The sequence below is a fragment of the Paroedura picta genome, chromosome 6 (assembly GCF_049243985.1).
Source record: "Paroedura picta isolate Pp20150507F chromosome 6, Ppicta_v3.0, whole genome shotgun sequence".
Classification (NCBI taxonomy): Eukaryota; Metazoa; Chordata; class Lepidosauria; order Squamata; family Gekkonidae; genus Paroedura; species Paroedura picta.
In genome coordinates, this window is record NC_135374.1 from 6,257,620 (window position 1) to 6,278,793 (window position 21,174).

Consider the following 21,174-nt stretch of genomic DNA (forward strand, 5'->3'; position numbering starts at 1 on the left):
AATGATGCACACTTGAAGATGCAGCTTTTGCCAAAGGCTCCATGGTGCATTGCAAAAACACAAAGGTTTAAGGACACACCCATTCCTTTTAACTGTTTATTCTAGACCTTCTGGACAAAGCGAGTGTTTTTAATGGAAAATGTATTTCTTTAAAAAAATTAGATAATGGGTAAGGGAGGGGGGACTGGCAACCTTTAAGTAGTGGCTGGTCAGATATTTATCACAGATTTTTTAGGCTGATCCTACATTGGGCAGGGGGTTGGACCAGATGGCCTGTCTGGTGTGCTCCTCCCAGTGTTATGATTCTATGAACAGAGATGCACCGAAGAAGGAGAAGAAGGAGAAGAGTTGGTTCTTATATGCCAATTTTCTCTCCCCAAAGGAGGCTCAAAGTGGTTTACAGTCGCCTTCCCTTTCCTCTCCCCACAACAGACACCCTGTGAGGGGGGTGAGGCTAGGAGAGCCCTGAGATTACTGAAGAAGAAGAAGAGTTGGTTCTTATGTGCCCTTTCCTTTACCCGAAGGAGTCTCAAAGCGGCTTCCAATTGCCTTCCCTTTCCTCTCCCCACAACAGACACCCTGTGAGGTGGGTGAGGCTGAGATTCCTGCTCGGTCAGAACAGTTTTATCAGTGCCGTGGCGAGCCCAAGGTCACCCAGCTGGCTGCATGTGGGGGAGTGCAGAATCAAACCCAGCATGCCAGATTAGAAGTCCGCACGCCTAACCACTACACCAAACTGGCTCTCACCACATCACCACTTTACACCACGTCACCGGATCCCCAGGGACCTGGATTACGAGGGACAAGTTTTTAAAAATTCTGCCTTCATCTCTGCCACCTCGCTCCTCCCTGCTTTGACTTTTAATTCCCCCCCCTCTTCCTCTCCCTAATAAGAGAGGAAAGGCAGAAATCGGAGTCAATCACGAAACGCAATACTGTAAGCATCTGCGGTATCAGTAGGGGTTTCTTATCGTGTGGCCCGCCTGCAACCTACCTATTCTTTTTAACGATTGCCGCCCGTCCTAACTCCACAAAGGGAAACCAAAAGAGGCCCCCTCCGTCCCTCGGATCTAACAAAGGGGCCTATTGAGAAATACCACATCAAGGGATGCAGGAGCATTCCGTTCACCCCGGGGCAATTAAGAGACGGGAGTCTGATTGGCACCCAAGAACCGTCACCCCCCTCTTCTGAAGCCCCAACCGGCAACAAATGTCTTTGTAGGAGTCTGTTCTGTTCTTAAAAGGCTAATTGGCTTGTGAGATTAGCTTGGCTAATTCTTTAGGATTAGGGGGTCTGTTGGCCCACTCTTGCTGCCTCTCCCTTTGCAGCCCTTTTTGACCCTCCGCCTTAGGGCCGTCTGCGAGAGAGGAGAAACGGACACCGGGTCAAACATTCAGCGTGGAGGTTCGCAAGGACACAGGCCTTGATCCTTGTGCAGTGGGAAGCCGAGACACACCGTGGGTGTTTACAAAAACACACAGATGCTGTTGCCCAAACAGGGCAACCCCCTTGAGTAGTTTTTCTCTCCTGCCATGTGCAGGACAACTTCCTTTGTGCCCTGATTTTACAGGCCCTGCCATGTCCCCACTGGCTAGCGATGTAGAATGTGGGTTATTGTTGTTATGAGTTGCAAAGTTGTGTCTGACCCATCGCGACTCCATGGACAATGATCCTCCAGGCCTTCCTGTCCTCTACCATTCACGCTGACTGCTTCAGTGACTCCATCCAGCCACCTCATCCTCTGTCATCCTCTTCTTCTTTTGCCCTCAATCTCATGAGGTGGCCACAAAGTATTTAAGTTTCATCTCCAGGATCTGGCCTTCTAAGGAGCAGTCAGGGCTGATCTCGTCTAGGACTGCTTCAGTGACTCCATCCAGCCACCTCATTCTCTGTCGTCCCCTTCTTCTTTGGCCCTCGATCGCTCCCAGCATTAGGCTCTTCTCCAGGGAGTCCTTCCTTCTCATGAGGTGGCCAAAGTATTTGAGTTTCATCTTCAGGATCCGGCCTTCTAAGGAGCAGTCAGGGCTGATCTCCTCTAGGACTGCTTCAGTGACTCCATCCAGCCACCTCATTCTCTGTCGTCCCCTTCTTCTTTTGCCCTCGATCGCTCCCAGCATTAGGCTCTTCTCCAGGGAGTCCTTCCTTCTCAGGAGGTGGCCAAAGTATTTGAGAATGTGGGTAGTGACACCAAAAGAACAGGAGAAGGAGAACCTGACTCGTGGGTTCCCTTTTCAGCAGCTGTCTCCTGTCTCTCACTGGTCCCAGTCAGATGTCGATAGGTAAGGTGCTGCACAGTGGGGGGCTATACAGAGGCAGTGGTTAACCACCACTGAACACCTCCAGCCTTGAAAAACATACAGGGCATAAGTCACCTATGACTTGATAGGAAAAAAGAACAAAATATCCCCTTGCTTGTTGGACAGGATAAAAGCCCATCCTTTAAGGGAATGTGGTACCCTGCTTGTCATTGATTTGAAGCTAAAACCATCTGATTTTAAAAGAACCACGGGGTATTCGATGCTTTCCGACAGAGAAAGATGCTTCATCAGTGCACACTCTGCCTGGGCGAGCCCTGCGGCCATGCACAGTTGCGCTACCACAATGGAGAAGTAGCTTGCAAAGGATGCTCGTGTCCAAATACAACGATATAAGTACAACGATATAGGCTAGATATCAGGAAAAAATTTTTCACAGTCAGAGTAGTTCAGCAGTGGAATAGGCTGCCTAAGGAGGTGGTGAGCCCCCCCTCACTGGAAGTCTTCAAGCAAAGGTTGGATACACACTTTTCTTGGATGCTTTAGGATTCTCTGGGCTGATCCTGCGTTGAGCAGGGGGTTGGACTAGATGGCCTCTATGGCCCCTTCCAACTCTATGATTCTGTGATTCTATGATTCTAGTTCAGCAGTGGAATAGGCTGCCTAAGGAGGTGGTGAGCTCCCCCTCACTGGCAGTCTTCAAGCAAAGGTTGGATACACACTTTTCTTGGATGCTTTAGGATGCTTAGGGCTGATCCTGCGTTGAGCAGGGGGTTGGACTAGATGGCCTCTATGGACCCTTCCAACTCTATGATTCTCTGATTCTCTGATTCAAATCAATCAAAGTTATTGTGAGATGGATCAAGAAAGCATCGTGCCACTGGCCTAGGTAGCTAATGTATATAATCAGCTGCATATTTTTAAATGGCAGGCAATATTTTCCAGCTTAAAAAAAATGCAGGGGGAAAAATCAATTTGACCATCCGAGCTCTAATTTCACAAATGAAATTAATAAATTGCAGCTCCCCACCGGGAGGGTCTTGAGAAAAGGAAGGTTGTTCTGGAACAGCTTTAATGACTTCTGGTGAGACATTGGGGGGGGGGGATATAAAACAAACAGCATGGTTTTGAGTAATGAAAACAGAACCCAGCATAAGAGGACCCAGGTTTGAATCTCGCATCAATTTCATTTATTCGTTCACAAATCTGATTTTCCTAAGAGCTTAAGGAGGACCCTGTTGGTCCAGCATCTAGTCTTGTGTCCTGTCTCACACAGTGGCCAACCAGTTCCTCTGGACAGTTGAGGCCTTCCCCTTATAAGAACATCAGAAGAGCCCTGCTGGATCAGATCAATGGTCCATGTAGTCCAGCACCATGTCTCATACAATAGCCAACCAGTTCCTCTGGAGGGCCAACAGGACATGGAGTCTAAGGCCTTCATAAGAGCCTCAGAAGAGCCCTGCTGGGTCAGACCAGGGAGGGTCCATCCAGTCCAGCCTCCCGTCTCACCCAGGGGCCAGCCAGTTCCTCTGCAGGGCCAGCCACAGGGCAGAGAGACCGAGGCCTTCCCCTGAGAAGACCCTCAGAAGAGCCCTGCTGGGTCAGGCCAGGGAGGGTCCCTCCAGTCCAGCCTCCCGTCTCACCCAGGGGCCAGCCAGTTCCTCTGCAGGGCCAGCCACAGAGCAGAGAGGCCGAGGCCTTCCCCTGAGAAGACCCTCAGAAGAGCCCTGCTGGGTCAGGCCAGGGAGGGTCCCTCCAGTCCAGCCTCCCGTCTCACCCAGGGGCCAGCCAGTTCCTCTGCAGGGCCAGCCACAGAGCAGAGAGGCCGAGGCCTTCCCCTGAGAAGACCCTCAAAAGAGCCCTGCTGGGTCAGGCCAGGGAGGGTCCCTCCAGTCCAGCCTCCCGTCTCACCCAGGGGCCAGCCAGTTCCTCTGCAGGGCCAGCCACAGGGCAGAGAGGCCGAGGCCTTCCCCTGAGAAGACCCTCAGAAGAGCCCTGCTGGGTCAGGCCAGGGAGGGTCCCTCCAGTCCAGCCTCCCGTCTCACCCAGGGGCCAGCCAGTTCCTCTGCAGGGCCAGCCACAGGGCAGAGAGGCCGAGGCCTTCCCCTGAGAAGACCCTCAGAAGAGCCCTGCTGGGTCAGACCAGGGAGGGTCCCTCCAGTCCAGCCTCCCGTCTCACCCAGGGGCCAGCCAGTTCCTCTGCAGGGCCAGCCACAGGGCAGAGAGGCCGAGGCCTTCCCCTGAGAAGACCCTCAGAAGAGCCCTGCTGGGTCAGACCAAGGAGGGTCCACCCAGTCCAGCCTCCCGTCTCACCCAGGGGCCAGCCAGTTCCTCTGCAGGGCCAGCCACAGGGCAGAGAGGCCGAGGCCTTCCCCTGAGAAGACCCTCAGAAGAGCCCTGCTGGGTCAGGCCAGGGAGGGTCCCTCCAGTCCAGCCTCCCGTCTCACCCAGGGGCCAGCCAGTTCCTCTGCAGGGCCAGCCACAGGGAGCAGTGCCTGAGGCCTTCCTTAGATTGCCCCCCACCCCAAGGTCCGGCACAGGGATACCGAAGTTTAAGAAGGTAAGAAGAAAGAGCCTTCCTGGATCAGACCAATGGCCCGTCTATTCGGAGAATACGCGGCATATTTTTAAACATGTTTGATACAACAGTTCTTGTTTAGTATACAAAGTGAATACAAAGAAGGGGATAGACAGTATATGGAACAGAACAAAGGAGGTAGGAGCCATTGTGTATAAATATCAACCATAGTATTCAAAAGGTCATTGAGTCTAATGAATTTATATAAACAGAAGGCAGCTCAATAACAAAATTCAAATGTATGTGCAATTATTTAACAAAGTACTCCGTTATAAAATGAATACATGAAATTAGGCTCATAATAATATTAAGATTAAATTAACGTATTATTTTGTTTTTTTCAGCTGGTACACACTTGAGAAAGCTCTAGTGAAACAGGATGTACAATTAGCTGGTTTGCCCGTTGTGTTTTTCTTCATTGAACTCCCGTTGCTGATATATGTATTACACTTACTCTGGAGTTGCCTTATTGACTTCCCACTGTTTTAACCCATTCTGGTGTTTCACTACTTCAATTCGTAACCTTTATTATTGTTTCTATTCTAACTTCAGAGATTCATTTTATAAAATAGTAAAGGTAAAGGTATCCCCTGTTCAAGCACCGAGTCATGTCTGACCCTTGGGGTGACGCCCTCTAGCGTTTTCATGGCAGACTCAATACGGGGTGGTTTGCCAGTACCTTCCCCAATCATTACCGTTTACCCCCCAGCAAGCTGGGTCCTCATTTTACCAACCTCGGAAGGATGGAAGGCTGAGTCAACCTTGAGCCGGCTGCTGGGATCGAACTCCCAGCCTCATGGGTAGAGCTTTCAGACTGCATGTCTGCTGCCTTACCACTCTGCGCCACAAGAGGCTCTATATAAAATAGTACTTGGTTTTAAAAAAATGCATGTAGCTTTATGAATATTTGAATTTTGCTATCGAACTCTAAATTCACTATACTCACTGACGATCTGAATGCTATGGTTGATATTTAAACCCAGTGGCTCTTGCCTTCCTCCACAATTCAAGGCCAAACAGAACTGGGGGGCCTATATGTGCACCCCAACACAACTTCCATATAACCAAGAACCAGCAAACTCCTCAGTTCTTACTGTAAAATGCACTCACCTCGCTTTCGTCCCTTGGGTCACGTCACTTTTTTTTTAATAACAAAGTTTAAAACATTTTTGCAACGACTGTGGTTAATTCTACCCCTTTCTCCTGGCTAGGGTTGCGTGTGGGTGGGTGGGTGGGTGGGTGAGTGTGGGTGGGTGGGTGGGGGGACGGTGTACAATGAGAAATGGGATGGAGAAGATCAAGGGAACAGTGACGAGAAATTAGTGTAAGATGACGGCGCGTGATCGGAAGATGGCATTGCAAAGATGTGTTTTGGTGTCCCGGCCTAAATGCCCCCCGAAGGCAACCTCTCCGGGCATTAGGCAGGAAAATAAAATGAGAATGGAGAAAAGGGGTGACCTAAGTCCAACTTGGGCTTTTTTTTTTCAGGAGGGGAGGAAGGGGCTTGAGATTTGGACCACAACGACAAACAAGGGAGATAAAAAGAGGAAGGAAGAACGCCATACCTTTCACTACCTTATCCAGATAGTGAGCTTGGGGGGAAGATAAAAGACAGGACATGTAAAGTAATAGGATTGAGTCAAGTGAGTCAGTACAGCTTAGTACAAAGACAGTGCGGGGGCTACGGAGACAAAGGAAAGGAGATTGCAGCACTGGAAAGGGGAGGGCAGAGCCGGGGGAGACGATGACAACAGACGGGTCAAGCTTTACGGGGTAGCGGGAAACCGAGGGAAACGGGAAAGGGGAGAAACAGGGAATCCAGATGGACAGAGATCCGGGAGCTCTCCGCCTGTCTGTTCATTCCGGATGTAGCGAGAAAGATAAGCACAGAACTGGGATTAAAAGATCTTATAGGGCAGGGGTAGTCAAACTGCGGCCCTCCAGATGTCCATGGACTACAATTCCCTTTCCTTTCCTTTCCTTTCCTTTCCTTTCCTTTCCTTTCCTTTCCTTTCCTTTCCTTTCCTTTCCTTTCCCTTCCCCTTCCCCTTCCCCTCCCTTCCCTTCTTTCCATCAGTTGCTTTACGGTTTTTATTCTCTTTATTTTAATTTTATTTCAATTTATATACCGGCGCTTTCCGAGTGGGCTCGCGGTGGTTTACAACAATAAAAGAATAAAACACAATAAAACCCCATAAAATCCTCCCTTGTAGCCACAAAGGCGGCAGGCGATAAACAAGCCTTCTAGTTATTCCTATACCCTCCCTTCCCGTCCAGCCAGAGGCCAAGCTTTCTACCACAGGGAGTGAGGTGCCATAACTGACAAAACCGTGTGTGTGTGTGTGTGTGTGGGGGGGGGTCCTCAGAATATCAGGACCCCACCCTGGCCTTAACCGTACGCCTGGCGGAAGAGCTCCGTCTTGCAGGCCCTGCAGGAAGCTGACAATTTTGCCTCCTTGCTTCCCTGCGTGTGTGAACCAGGTCGATCTCAAGAGGCATTTTCTCTCTGGCTCTGATTTTACCAACCCCCTACACGTTTCTCAACTTTTTTATCACTGAGAAACATCCTTCAGGCTTTGAGGAACCTCGGGAGTGGCATGACCACGCAGAATATGGTTGGGAAGCAGAGCTGTGGACACGCCCACCCAAGCCCCTCCCCTTCCCAGCCCTCCAGGCCCATCTTGGGACATTGGGGTGGGCGGGTCATCATGACCATATATGGTCATATCACGGATACCTGTTTAACAAATTTTAAAAATATATTTAAAAAGTAATCAACTCCCACCCATTCAGGAAACCCTTCCAGGGCCATCAAGAGACCCCCAGGGTTTCATGAAATTCTGGTTGAGAAAACCTGATCTATGCAGTCAGTCATCACTGGAGCTGTAACTTGGATGCAAGATCTAGCCTTTTAAATCCTGCCAAAGCTGGAGATAAGCAGAGATGACCCTTCAGCCGAAGATGAGCAGACAAGACAGAAATTTTCAAGCTGGCGATGGCAAAAACTTTATTCAAACAATAGAACGAGTTCCTAGGTATAAAACCTCATTTTTGTATTTTAAGATAGTTACCTTCATGGACCTTTGATATTAATAGACCCATATATGGGTTAAAATATAAGGTATGAAATATAAGGTAGTGTGTTGAAGACTTTGTGAGTATCCTTGAAAAAAACCCAATTAAGAAATAAAAAGTAAAGGTAAAGGTATCCCCTGTGCAAGCACCGAGTCATGTGTGACCCTTGGGGTGACGCCCTCCAGCGTTTTCATGGCAGACTCAATACGGGTTTGCCAGTGCCTTCCCCAGGCAGTACCGTTTACCCCCCAGCAAGCTGGGTCCTCATTTTACCGACCTCGGAAGGATGGAAGGCTGAGTTGACCTTGAGCCGGCTGCTGGGATCGAACTCCCAGCCTCATGGGCAGAACTTTCAGGCTGCACGTCTGCTGCCTTACCACTCTGCGCCACAAGAGGCTCTAATTAAAAAACAAATAAATACAAAAACGAGGTTTTATACCTAGGAACTCGTTCTATTGTCTGAATAAAGTTTTTGCCATCGCCAGCGTGAAAATTTCTTTCTCGTCTACTAAAGCTGGAGATAAAGCAGCCAAAGAACCATCCGGCAGTTCCCCCTGCGATCAGTGGTCACCCGGGATGCAAAGTGACAACAGGGTTTGGTTTGAGGGAACCCTCGAACATTACGGTGAATTTGTTGCAGCTAAGTGGGTCTGTATCTGCCCCGTCCCTATAAGGGGACATCCCGAGAACCCTGTTTAAGCTACCTGAAGTTCCAGGATGGAAGAAAAGCGGGCCATAAATGCAATTATTAGCAGCTATTTTAGAACACATAACAGTCTGAATTAGCCCTGGTTAGGATGAACTTTAGAACTTGATATATTTACATATTATTTATTGTCCGGCAGGTGTGTCATGTAACCAGGAGATCTGAAGATTAACCGGCAGCCAGGCAAGAGACATATATAGAAATGGTTTAGTTGGACCATTCTCTACCAACTGCAGTGGTTGCCAGTTGAATTCCGGATCAGGCTAAAGGTTCTGGTAATTATCTTCAAGGCCATACGCGGTCAGGGCCCAGTGTACCTGAGGGACCGCCTCCCTGCCTACGCCCTCAAAGAGCTCTACACTCTACCACCACCAACCAGCTAATGGTCCCTGGCCCTAAAGAAGTCCGCCTGGCCTCAACCAGGGCCAGGGCCTTCTCAGTCCTGGCCCCCACTTGGACGAATGAGCTCCCGGAGGAGATCAGGGCCCTGACAGAGCTAAAACAGTTCCGCAGGGCCTGCAAAAGGGAGCTCCTCCACCAGGCATTTTCTTGAGACCTGGTATAACCAACAAAATCTGCAGGGCCCCTGCTCCCTCCGTCCCCCCTGAAATCCATTAATTCCTGGACCTGTTTGCACTGTTACCATTGTTACAATTATCAGCATTGTAGTATTAATGTTATGGTTATCTATATGTGATAAATTGTTTCTTGTGTTATTTTCTAGGCTTTATGTAAACAGCCCTGAGCTTCCCGGAAGGGCGGGATATATAAATATATAATAAATAAAATAAAAATAAATACAGAGGTGGTTTGCCATGCATCACGACCCTGGTATTCCTGGGAGGTCACCCCTCCAAGCGCTAGCCAGGGCCGACCCTGCTTAGCTTCTGAGATCTGACAGGATCTGGACAGCTTGACCCATCTGGGTCAGGCTTGGACAGGAACAAAATTTTCACAGAGTAGTTCAGGAGTGGAATAGGCTGCCTAAGGAGGTGGTGAGCTCCCCCTCACTGGCAGTCTTCAAGCAAAGGTTGGATGCACACTTTTCTTGGATGCTTTAGGATGCTTAGGGCTGATCCTGCGTTGAGCAGGGGGTTGGACTAGATGGCCTGTGTGGCCCCTTCCAACTCTATGATTCTATGATTCTATGTGATGACCAAGGAAGACCAGGGTCGGTATGCAGAAGAAGACGAGCTAAGCTATCGCTCCTGATCTACTGCCTTGAAAACCATGACCGCCATGAGTCTTCTGCAACGTCGTGGCATGCCACCGCTCTCTTATTTAATAATAGAAGACACAACGGTGGCCCCTCAAGATGGCAGCATATGAGAAAACGGCATTGGCCACCAGGACAAAATGTGACACATTGAAAGGCCTCCGGCGACGTACTTTGTGTTAGGAAAAGTTTCGCATGGTTCTCAGAGGTAGCGACGAGGACGCACTTTCTCGGCCGCCTCTGAACCGCTGCTTTGCCACGACAAATTAACCTCTCAAAGAGGGAGGCCGAACGAAGAGGCTGAATGATTCAGTAGCGCTCAAACGGCTCATCCGAGGTCACGCCAAGAGCATGAAAGAGGCTCAGACGTCTCCGTGGTGTGAGCAAACAGCTCCTTCTCCTCAGAAAAGTCGACGGCTGACTTCAGAAGCAAAAGGGAAATGCGCTTGTTGGGGCCAAGGGAAGATTTTTCAGCGAAAGCTGCGTCTCCTTTCACTCCCTTCCTGCCAAGTGCTTTGCTCTTATTTACAATGCTGAGCTCGGGCTGTGGAGGGCTCCTGCCAGAAATTTGGGCATCCTTCCCACGCTCCTTTCAATCTGGCTCTCAGATGACTTTCTCCCACCTCCCTCGCCACCCCCCCCCTTCTGCTCTTGCCTTGGCAGTGGGAGACCACCCAACACGCAAGACCGTGACCCGGAGAAACCTCCCCGCCCTTTTGCGTCTAGACTCCCCTCCAGCATCTCGCCGGTAAACGAAAACAGGAGATGCATATTTGTAAGCAAGTTGGGAGAGCAGATTAATGACCAAAACCAGGGCTGAAAAGGGGGAGAGCTTTCCAAAAGTTCAGTACCTTCAGGAAGCCAGTCGAGTATAGTCATCTGTGAGATTCCATGTCGGACCTCACATGTTGTTGGTGTGTGAATGTGTTTGCGCACGTGCGGTGTTGTGGAAGAAGGGGATACTTGTTCATGCCCTGGAGCACTTCTCTTCTGGCTGTTTCGTTGACTGAAATCGGCTCTCAAAGGTCGCTTTTAGAGAAAATGGAGAAGTACAATACGGATATCTGTCTTTTTGACCTTCAAGGACTAAATACAAACCCCTTCGGGGGGGGGGGTTATTTACCATGTGTTAATGCCACGGCACTTGGGGATATTAGGCTCCCTTCCCTAGCAACTGTTTTGTATCTTGACCCACACTTGATGCCACCTCAGCTGCTTTTAAGGACCAAAAAGGAAACCTGGAGAGTTACAGTCCGGTCATGAATAATTTGACCCTTTAACTCCTTGCTGTTGTTGTTGTTGTTAGTTGAAGTCGTGTCCGACCCATCGCGACCCCATGGACAATGATCCTCCAGGCCTTCCTGTCCTCTACCATTCCCCGGAGTCCATTTAAGTTCGCACCGACTGCTTCAGTGACTCCATCCATCCACCTCATTCTCTGTCGTCCCCTTCTTTTGCCCTCGATCGCTCCCAGCATTAGGCTCTTCTCCAGGGAGTCCTTCCTTCTCATGAGGTGGACAAAGTATTGGAGTTCCATCTTCAGGATCTGGCCTTCTAAGGAGCAGTCAGGGCTGATCTCCTCTAGGACTGACCGGGTTGTTCGCCTTGCAGTCCAAGGGACTCGCAAGAGTCTTCTCCAGCACCAGAGTTCAAAAGCCTCAATTCTTTGACGCTCGGCCTTCCTTATGGTCCAACTTTCAGAGCCATACATTGCAACTGGGAAGATCATAGCCTTGACTAGACGCACTTGTGATGTCTCTGCTTTTTAGGATGCTGTCTAGATTTGACATAGCTTTCCTCCCCAGGAGCAAGCGTCTTTTAATTTCCCCATCTGCAGTGATCTTGGAGCCCATGAAAATAAAATCTGTCACTATCTCTATTTCTTCCCCATCTATTTGCCAGGATATAGCTCACAGCAGTGAGCTCCCTCACTCCAAGGGAGTTTGGTTGTCCATATCATCCTGTCAGAAAATTAAGGAACAAATTCACCACGTGTCAGATTTGTGACAAAGTGTGTGCTGGAGCACTCAGCAAAACGTTCTTTGTGTGGACGAAGTCAGAACCGGAATTGTTTCACACCTTGGTGCCAGACGCACCAAACAGATACAGGCAATTTTACCACAGGTCTTACAACTACAGGTGTAATCCATGCAATGGTCACCTCTAGACTAGACTTCTGTAAGTTGCTCTACGTGGGCCAACCCTTGTCCCCAAGAAACACCAGCTGGTACAGGATGCAGCTGCTAGAATCCTCTCTGGTATATCTTGGAGGGCCCATATCCAGCCTGGGCTGAGGCAACTGCATTGCTTGCCAGTTCTGGCCCTGATCCGGTCCAAGGTTTTGGTGCTGACCTTTAAAGGCCATCTGCAGCGCGGGTCCTGCCTATCTGAGGGACCGCTTGTCTCCTTATGCCCCCTGCAGGGCGATCCGCACTGTGGGGGCTAATCTACTGTAGGTCCCAGGGCCTTTTCGGTCCTGGTCCTGGTGGAATGAGCTCTTGAGAGATCTGAGGGCTCTGAGCTACCAGAGTTCCGCAGGGCCTGTAAAACGGAGCTCTTCCGCCAGGTCTTTCCATGTGCTACCTCTAAAGATGCCAGCCATAGTTACGGGTGAAACGTCGGGGCCTAAATCTACCAGACTAGGGCCGTGTAGCTTGGAAAACCCATAAAAGCCAGTTAACTCTGTCCATGAAAGCCTTTGACAATTCAGTGCTTTCCTACTTCGGGCTCGGTGATGCTTCCCAATTCTACAGCAAAGTTGTAGGATCGGGGCCGTTCCATCTGCCTGGGATTACATCTTCATCTGCCTCCCTCATGGAAATGAGCCTACGAAACCAGCATCTTGCCCTGACGTTTAATTTTTGATTGCAGCACTTCCTTTGAAGCCCATGACTTCGAATACGAGATTTTCTGCCTACCGTCTGGACACGCGTGGTCCAGGAAGGTACTGACTGATGCAGAGGATCAGGTATCAGTTCTTGGAAACTCTAATGAAGTGGTTCCCAACCTTCCTAATTCTGCAATCCCCTTTGGGTCCCGGAGGCCGCTGCAGCGACCCCTGGGGAAAGGGTCAGTTGACCCCCCCAGAGGTCACGACCTCCAGGTTGAGAACCGCTGCTCTAGAAGAAGAAGAAGAAGAAGAAGAAGAAGAAGAAGAAGAAGAAGAAGAAGAAGAAGAAGAAGAGTTGGTTGTTCTATGCCGCTTTTCTCTTCCCGAAGGAGCTTCAAAGCAGCTTACAGTCGCCTTCCCTTTCCTCTCCCCACAACAGACACCCTGTGGGGTGGGTGAGGCTGAGAGAGCCCTGATATCACTGCTCAATCAGAACAGTTTTATCAGTGCTGTGACTACACCAAGGTCACCCAGCTGGCTGCATGTGGGGGAGTACAGAATCGAACCCGGCATGCCAGATTAGAAGTCCGCACTCCTAACCACTACACCAAACTGGCTCTAATGCAAGTTGCAAAGGAAATGGTGGCTTTTCGAGGGAAATCAATTCTGGTACTTTTGGAGGAGAGGAGAGGCCTGGCAGTGTCCTCTCCAGTTATTTATTTTCAATGTGCAACACGCACAATTGGCTGAACAATTTGTGCGCGCTGAACTGAATGCAACGTTCAGTTACATCGACGGCACTCCATGTCCGGATGGGCAAACGTTTGCAGAGGCTACGCTTGGCCTCATGAAATGCCATCCCAACCACTCTCATGCATGGGTAGCCAACTTGCAAGGCGTCGAACAGTGGGAGTCTAAAAAAAAAATGGCTACAGCGGAATCCGGGACTCGTATGTGGCTTGTGACCAATTTCCTCCTGCTTCCTTCCGAAATAATTGCATAGGAGTGGAAGGACTCCGGGGGCCTGGATACAGTAAGAGATCACACCTGTTCTACTGCCTGTTTCCCCAGTCTGGCTACCAGGTGCACTTTGGCACAGGTGCCATGAGCTCTGAGAAAATAAACTACTAAGCTACTGTTACGGCTGCTGCTGCTGAAAATGGCAGCCCTACGTCCTCCTCCTCCTCCTCTCTTCCCAATAATATATGACATAAAAATAACTCCACTTGATCAGCCTTCCACCTTGTTTAGCATCTTTTTTCCATCAGCTAGTTTCAGGTCTATTAGCACCTTTAGAGGCCAACAAGATTTGGGTGGTATAAGCTTTTGAGAGTCCAAGTCATCAGACTAGGATCTCTGTACCAGATTTTATCTCACAAAGGGAGCTCTGATTCTCAGATACTCATACCCTGAAAATCTTGTTGGTCTTCAAGGCCCTATGGCAGGGGTCATCAACCCCCAGTCTGCGGCCCGGTGGCGGGCTGCAAAGGCCACGGTACCGGGCCATCGCCAGCCACGCCTGCCTTCCCCCACCGGCAGCAAGAAGGAAAGGAAGAGGCAGGCACAGCCGCCAGCATGGCGGTGACGCAAACGCACATGCGCGCTGTTGCCGCGCATGTGCATTAGCGCCCCTAGTGGCGAAAATGTGCATGCAAGTTGCCACACATGCACGTTAGCGCCACCTGGTGGCGAAAGCATGCATGCGTGGCAATTGCGCGTGCGCGTTTTCGCAGCACCTGGGCCGTCGGCTCTTCCCTCACTCCGGAGGTGGTCCCTGACCTGAGAAAGGTTGGGGACTGCTACCCTATGGGACTCAATTCTAGCAGTTCTATTGTAGACCGTCATGGGTACCCGCTGTAACTTGTCCCCCTTTTGGAAGTCAATGGGGACTTCCGTTCTTCTACAAGCAGAAAAGTGGACTGGATTCCACCGATTGAGGTTTTATGGCTAATACTATCAACAGACACCTCACCCACAAATTTGCCTTCTAAAGCCATCCTGAGCCAGTGGCCGACGCTACATCTTACGACGACGAATGGGACAAACGAATTTTGCGCGATGTAAAAATATTATCACTTTTCGCTTCTCATTTGTTGGCTGCTAATCAAATGTATCCAACTTTTGATCAGGGGTGGTGAGATTCTCTGCCTGGCAGGTAGCAGTTGGGGAGAGGACTGGGAGAGGGGTGTGATCTCACAAACAGGATGACCACAAGTTGTGCTTTTGTCGACTCAATGAGACGGTTTCCGCACTGGAGGTTTCATGCCGGGATGCAGGCTGGAGAGCAAACCCCTCTCCCAGTCCTTTCCCCGAGTGCTACTTGCCAGGCAGAGAATCTCACAACATGGCAACACCGCCCCTGATCAAAACTTTGCCCCACCTCTTCCTGCACCCACACGGGGGAAGCATTTGGCCCCGTGTGCCTCAAACGCCCCCGATTCGTGCTCCTGCACGGGAGCTAGGGCGGTGAAGCTCCCAGTACGGAAACAGTTTTGAGAGAGAGAGAGAGGAAGAGGGGACACAGAACTGCACATAATGTTTAGTTCTGGCCACAGGCTAGTGACTTTGCCCTTCATAGGGACAAGCAAAGCAGGCCAGGCTCTTGAAAAGATGCAATTAAAGAAGTGATTCTTCCTTTTCTCCCCGCAAAGGATGTTCAGTTAATGCTAAGAGAAGCTTCCTTCTCTTGTGTCGGCCCTTTCTAGCAATGACACCTACGCACAAGGCAATGACAGGGCATTATATTGCTCAGGGTGAATGCGGGCAGGGAGCATGAGACATCCGGAATTATCCTTGAAAAGAGCAGGTCACCATGCGGGGAAATCACAGGAGGATGAGGGAAACGCTTACCGCAGACACACAGTATGATTCTATGCCAATGTCCTTTCATCTGCGCCAATACTGCTACCCCTTTTGGCTTTTCGAGAGAACTGGGTGTTTTGTTTTGTTTTGTTTGTTTGTGACGTCCCTTTATGGTCTACACACCTGAATCTGGAGACGTGTCCATACTCACAAAAGCTTATGCCTTGAATAAAAGTTTCTTGGTCTTAAAGGTGCCAGTGGGTGCAAACTTTGTTATGATCTATGCCAGGGGTGGGCAAACTGCGGCCCTCCAGATGTCCATGGACTACAATCCCCATGAGCCCCTGCCAGCAGGGGCTCATGGGAATTGTAGTCCATGGACATCTGGAGGGCCGCAGTTTGCCCACCCCTGATCGATGCAGTTGTTGTTTAGGGTCGAGCAACTAGGTAAGGGAGTTCAGTCGGATGGCAAAGTGGAGTACAAAGGAGGTTCTCTCTAGTTTCTTGACTTATCGGAGGACAAACCCAGAGGTACCATCCTGGTATCGTATCTGCCTTTTCCCACTGTGCTGATCCTGACTGCTGTTCAGATATTGGTGGTGGGGGGCACGGACATGTGACTCAAATCTTTCCGTTGACAGAAGAATCCCTATGTTCCTACTAGAGGTAAACATTAAGCACAAAGAAAAGTTCTTGTCTTCAGAGTCTGTAACATCATCAAAACAAGGCTAAACCTCCCAGGTAATGACTAGTTTCGTGAGAAACTTCTTCAGCTTTATAAAAAAAAAAATTCAGAGCTGAAGAAGTTTCACAATGAAACTCGGCATTACCTGAGATTCTAGCCTTGATTCGATGATATGAATTACCTGGGAGTCTAGCCTTGTTTCGATGATATCAAACTCTGAAGACATGAACTTCTCTTCGTACTTAAGGTTTACCTCTAGTAAGACCATAGGAATTAATCTATTAACAGTAAGAGTTATTGAAACACATGGTTCCCCCCCTACTTATATATATATCCTCCCATGTGTATTTCTACCTTGTTATCCAGATATTACAGGGAACATCTCAAAAAATTTGCAGATCCCCTACAGAAGACTGAATCTGTTCCCATTTGGACCTTGTACTGGGGAGGGCTGGGACCTCCCTACTCCTCATTAAAGAACCATTTGCCATGTATTTGTCTTCCTCTTGGAATTCCTGTCCCTTTTTTTTAAAGTTTCTCTCTAAGAGAATGGTAACCTTGACTGCTGTCATGCTACCCAATGAGTCAGGTGAAGCATGTCAAAAAGTGTATGATGGGCCACGGGAACAGGTGGAGGTGAGTTTATGACGTGGCTGGATTCAGGGCTGAGAAAGGGTAGATGCCAAAGGACTGCTCAAATGAACCAGCAGGAGAAGAATTCAACAAGTGGACTACACTGAAGGCATGCTCTAGCAAAAAGGAAGGAGATGACCTAAATAATGAGGGAGGAGAATCCGAGAAACAGCTGGGATGAAGGACATCACAAAACTTCCGATCGCACCTGTGCGAAAGTTTGGCCCTCATCAGAGAGAGGTGGAAGCTTTCATGCAAGCAAAGACGAGAGGAGTGCTAAGCGGAACAAGGGGTGACCCGTCATGGAATGCAGTGTGGATCGTACTTCTTTCACGTGATTGGTGATAAGACGATCCAATGAAAACACACACTTGGTGTGGAACTAACTTAGTGTAATTCAGCATTGGGAAGGGGGGGGGGACAAACTACCTGAGTTGGAGACAGATGCATGGTTCCATCCCAGCAGCCAAATGGGATTTAACCAACAACGCCAGATGTGGGGGTACTCATTGTGGTAACTGCCCCGCAAGAGTATTAAGACTGAGCAATTAAAAATCTGCTCAGGACCCTGGCCTCAAGGCAGTAAAACTGGGTTCAATCAGGACTGGGGCTTTTTCAGTTGTGGCCCTGTGAAATGTTCTCCCTGGTGAGGTCAGCACCTTCGTAGTTCCAGAGGGCCTGCAAAACAGCCGTTCCGCCAGGCCTACGGTTGAGCCAGGATTAAAGACCAAAAGACTCTGTCCTCCCTGCCTGAGAACCTATCCACCACTATAACCGCCCCCCCCCAATAACGACAAAGCTCTGTTAAGAGGAGGAGGGCTTAAAAATGTTTTAACAATTAAATTTAAATTTCTATTATTGTTTTAAAGTCAGTTGTCACCTGCCCTGAGCTGACTAGGGAATGGCTGGATACAAACTAAAATTCATTATTATTACTATAACCAGTGGATCATACTGATATCAACTTTCTTCGAAACTAGTGTCCTGCTCCAGTGAAACCTTCTTTCTTAGGAGGTTCTTAAGGAAAAGCTTGGGAGACATCACCTCTCTTCGAAACTAGTGTCCCCTTCCAGTGAAACCTTTCTTAGGAGGTCCTTAAGGAAAAGCTTGGGAGACATCACCTCTCTTCGAAACTAGTGTTCTGCTTCAATGAAACCTTCTTTCTAGGGAGGTTCTTAAGGAAAAGCTTGGGAGACATCACCTCTCTTCGAAACTAGTGTTCTGCTTCAATGAAACCTTCTTTCTTAGGAGGTTCTTAAGGAAAAGCTTGGGAGACATCACCTCTCTTCGAAACTAGTGTCCTCCTCCAGTGAAACCTTTCTTAGGAGGTTCTTAAGGAAAAGCTTGGGAGACATCAACTCTCTTCGAAACTAGTGTCCTCCTCCAGTGAAACCTTTCTTAGGAGGTTCTTAAGGAAAAGCTTGGGAGACATCAACTCTCTTCGAAACTAGTGTCCTCCTCCAGTGAAACTTTTCTTAGGAGGTTCTTAAGGAAAAGCTTGGGAGACATCAACTCTCTTCGAAACTAGTGTCCTTCTCCAGTGAAACCTTCTTTCTTAAGAGGTTCTTAAGGAAAAGCTTGGGAGACACCAACTCTCTTTGAAACTAGTGTCTTCCTCCAGTGAAACCTTCTTTCTTAGGAGGTTCTTAAGGAAAAGCTTGGGAGACACCAACTCTCTTTGAAACTAGTGTCTTCCTCCAGTGAAACCTTCTTTCTTAGGAGGTTCTTAAGGAAAAGCTTGGGAGACATCACCTCTCTTCGAAACTAGTGTCCTCCTCCAGTGAAACCTTTCTTAGGAGGTTCTTAAGGAAAAGCTTGGGAGACATCAACTCTCTTCGAAACTAGTGTCCTCCTCCAGTGAAACCTTTCTTAGGAGGTTCTTAAGGAAAAGCTTGGGAGACATCAACTCTCTTCGAAACTAGTGTCCTCCTCCAGTGAAACTTTTCTTAGGAGGTTCTTAAGGAAAAGCTTGGGAGACATCAACTCTCTTCGAAACTAGTGTCCTTCTCCAGTGAAACCTTCTTTCTTAAGAGGTTCTTAAGGAAAAGCTTGGGAGACACCAACTCTCTTTGAAACTAGTGTCTTCCTCCAGTGAAACCTTCTTTCTTAGGAGGTTCTTAAGGAAAAGCTTGGGAGACACCAACTCTCTTTGAAACTAGTGTCTTCCTCCAGTGAAACCTTCTTTCTTAGGAGGTTCTTAAGGAAAAGCTTGGGAGACATCACCTCTCTTCGAAACTAGTGTCCCCTTCCAGTGAAACCTTTCTTAGGAGGTCCTTAAGGAAAAGCTTGGGAGACATCACCTCTCTTCGAAACTAGTGTTCTGCTTCAATGAAACCTTCTTTCTTAGGAGGTTCTTAAGGAAAAGCTTGGGAGACATCACCTCTCTTCGAAACTAGTGTTCTGCTTCAATGAAACCTTCTTTCTTAGGAGGTTCTTAAGGAAAAGCTTGGGAGACATCAACTCTCTTCGAAACTAGTGTCCTCCTCCAGTGAAACCTTTCTTAGGAGGTTCTTAAGGAAAAGCTTGGGAGACATCAACTCTCTTCGAAACTAGTGTCCTCCTCCAGTGAAACTTTTCTTAGGAGGTTCTTAAGGAAAAGCTTGGGAGACATCAACTCTCTTCGAAACTAGTGTCCTTCTCCAGTGAAACCTTCTTTCTTAAGAGGTTCTTAAGGAAAAGCTTGGGAGACACCAACTCTCTTTGAAACTAGTGTCTTCCTCCAGTGAAACCTTCTTTCTTAGGAGGTTCTTAAGGAAAAGCTTGGGAGACACCAACTCTCTTTGAAACTAGTGTCTTCCTCCAGTGAAACCTTCTTTCTTAGGAGGTTCTTAAGGAAAAGCTTGGGAGACATCAACTCTCTTCGAAACTAGTGTCTTCCTCCAGTGAAACCTTCTTTCTTAGGAAATTCTTAAGGAAAAGCTTGGGAGACATCACCTCTCTTCGAAACTAGTGTCCTCCTCCAGTGAAACCTTTCTTAGGAGGTTCTTAAGGAAAAGCTTGGGAGACATCAACTCTCTTCGAAACTAGTGTCCTTCTCCAGTGAAACCTTCTTTCTTAGGAGGTTCTTAAGGAAAAGCTTGGGAGACACCAACTCTCTTTGAAACTAGTGTCTTCCTCCAGTGAAACCTTCTTTCTTAGGAGGTTCTTAAGGAAAAGCTTGGGAGACATCAACTCTCTTCGAAACTAGTGTCTTCCTCCAGTGAAACCTTCTTTCTTAGGAGGTTCTTAAGGAAAAGCTTGGGAGACATCAACTCTCTTTGAAACTAGTGTCTTCCTCCAGTGAAACCTTCTTTCTTAGGAGTTTCTTAAGGAAAAGCTTGGGAGACATCAACTCTCTTCAAAACTAGTGTCCTCCTCCAGTGAAACCTTTCTTAGGAGTTTCCTAAGGAAAAGCTTGGGAGACATCAACTCTCTCTGAAACTAGTGTCCTTCTACAATGAAGCTTTTCTTAGGAGGTTCTTAGGGAAAGGCTTGGGAGAATTCCCCTAGGCTCGGATGAGATGCTTGGTGGCTGTGCGTTTGGGTGAAGTTGTGAATGTGGTCACAGCCTAATGGGGTTTATGCAGAGGAGCAGACTGCAGGAATACACCCCTTCCACTTAGGGCTGCAATGGACCTCTGCTGAGCTGCGATGCTTGCAACAAATCATGACAATGAGGTGTACGTGTGTCATGAAAAGATGTCCGTTCATAGGTCAGCACTTCCTTGCCTTCCCCAATGGGTTGGCCGTCCTGCAGGAAGCCCCGCACATTTGTTCTTTAGCACAACATGCCGAAGCCGCTGAGAATATTAATTAGGATGTGGACGCCATATTATCTGGGAACGCTGCACTTAACGAGAGCTGTAAAAATCTCCTTTGCCGTGCACCAGTTTACGGGACACATTGCTGGTCCCTTTTCATTCGAAAGCGGCTTTAAAAGGGAGACTGTTCTGCTCATCAGCTAAAAGCTGTTAGTTGCCGGGAATTGAATATATTTTTTTTATTAAAAAAAAGAAGCAGCAATTGGCTGGGATCGTTCCTCTGAGCCGGTTTATGGAGTGTCAGTTTATGCAGACTCCATAATGGATCCTGGCGGGTGACATTAGCATAAATAAAAGATAAAGCACACTCGAGGTGAAGTCATACTTTTAACGACGGAGTTTAAGGGGTCCAATTCACATGTGATGTATAGATGGCCAACGCAAGGGGGAAACTTCGTGACTATCGCAAAAAGGTTTTATGTGAGCTGTACTTTCTTCCGTTGTTCTTTATTATTATTTCTTTGGTACTGTTGAGGCCCCCTTTGAGGAGAAAAGTGGAGAATGAATATTCTGAGGAAATAGGACCCTACGGAAAAGGAAAGTGGGATGCAATCTTATTTTTAAAAGAAAGAGGGCACGCTGGAAGGGCAGAA

The 21,174-nt window shown here is 48.4% G+C and overlaps 1 protein-coding gene across 14 annotated transcripts in view; it reads right to left on the bottom strand.

Moving 5' to 3' along the window:
• TENM4 (teneurin transmembrane protein 4) overlaps window positions 1–21,174 on the bottom strand; it is a 1,513,397-nt gene that overhangs the window by 90,252 nt on the left and 1,401,971 nt on the right. For 11 of the 14 annotated variants that reach the window (XM_077341303.1, XM_077341304.1, XM_077341305.1 and 8 more), the window contains one exon: window positions 6,400–6,426. The exons of the other annotated variants lie outside the window; for them this stretch is intronic. In XM_077341303.1, coding sequence (XP_077197418.1) covers window positions 6,400–6,426 — 27 coding nt within the window. The remainder of the gene's footprint in view (window positions 1–6,399; window positions 6,427–21,174) is intronic. 14 annotated transcript variants of the gene reach the window in all.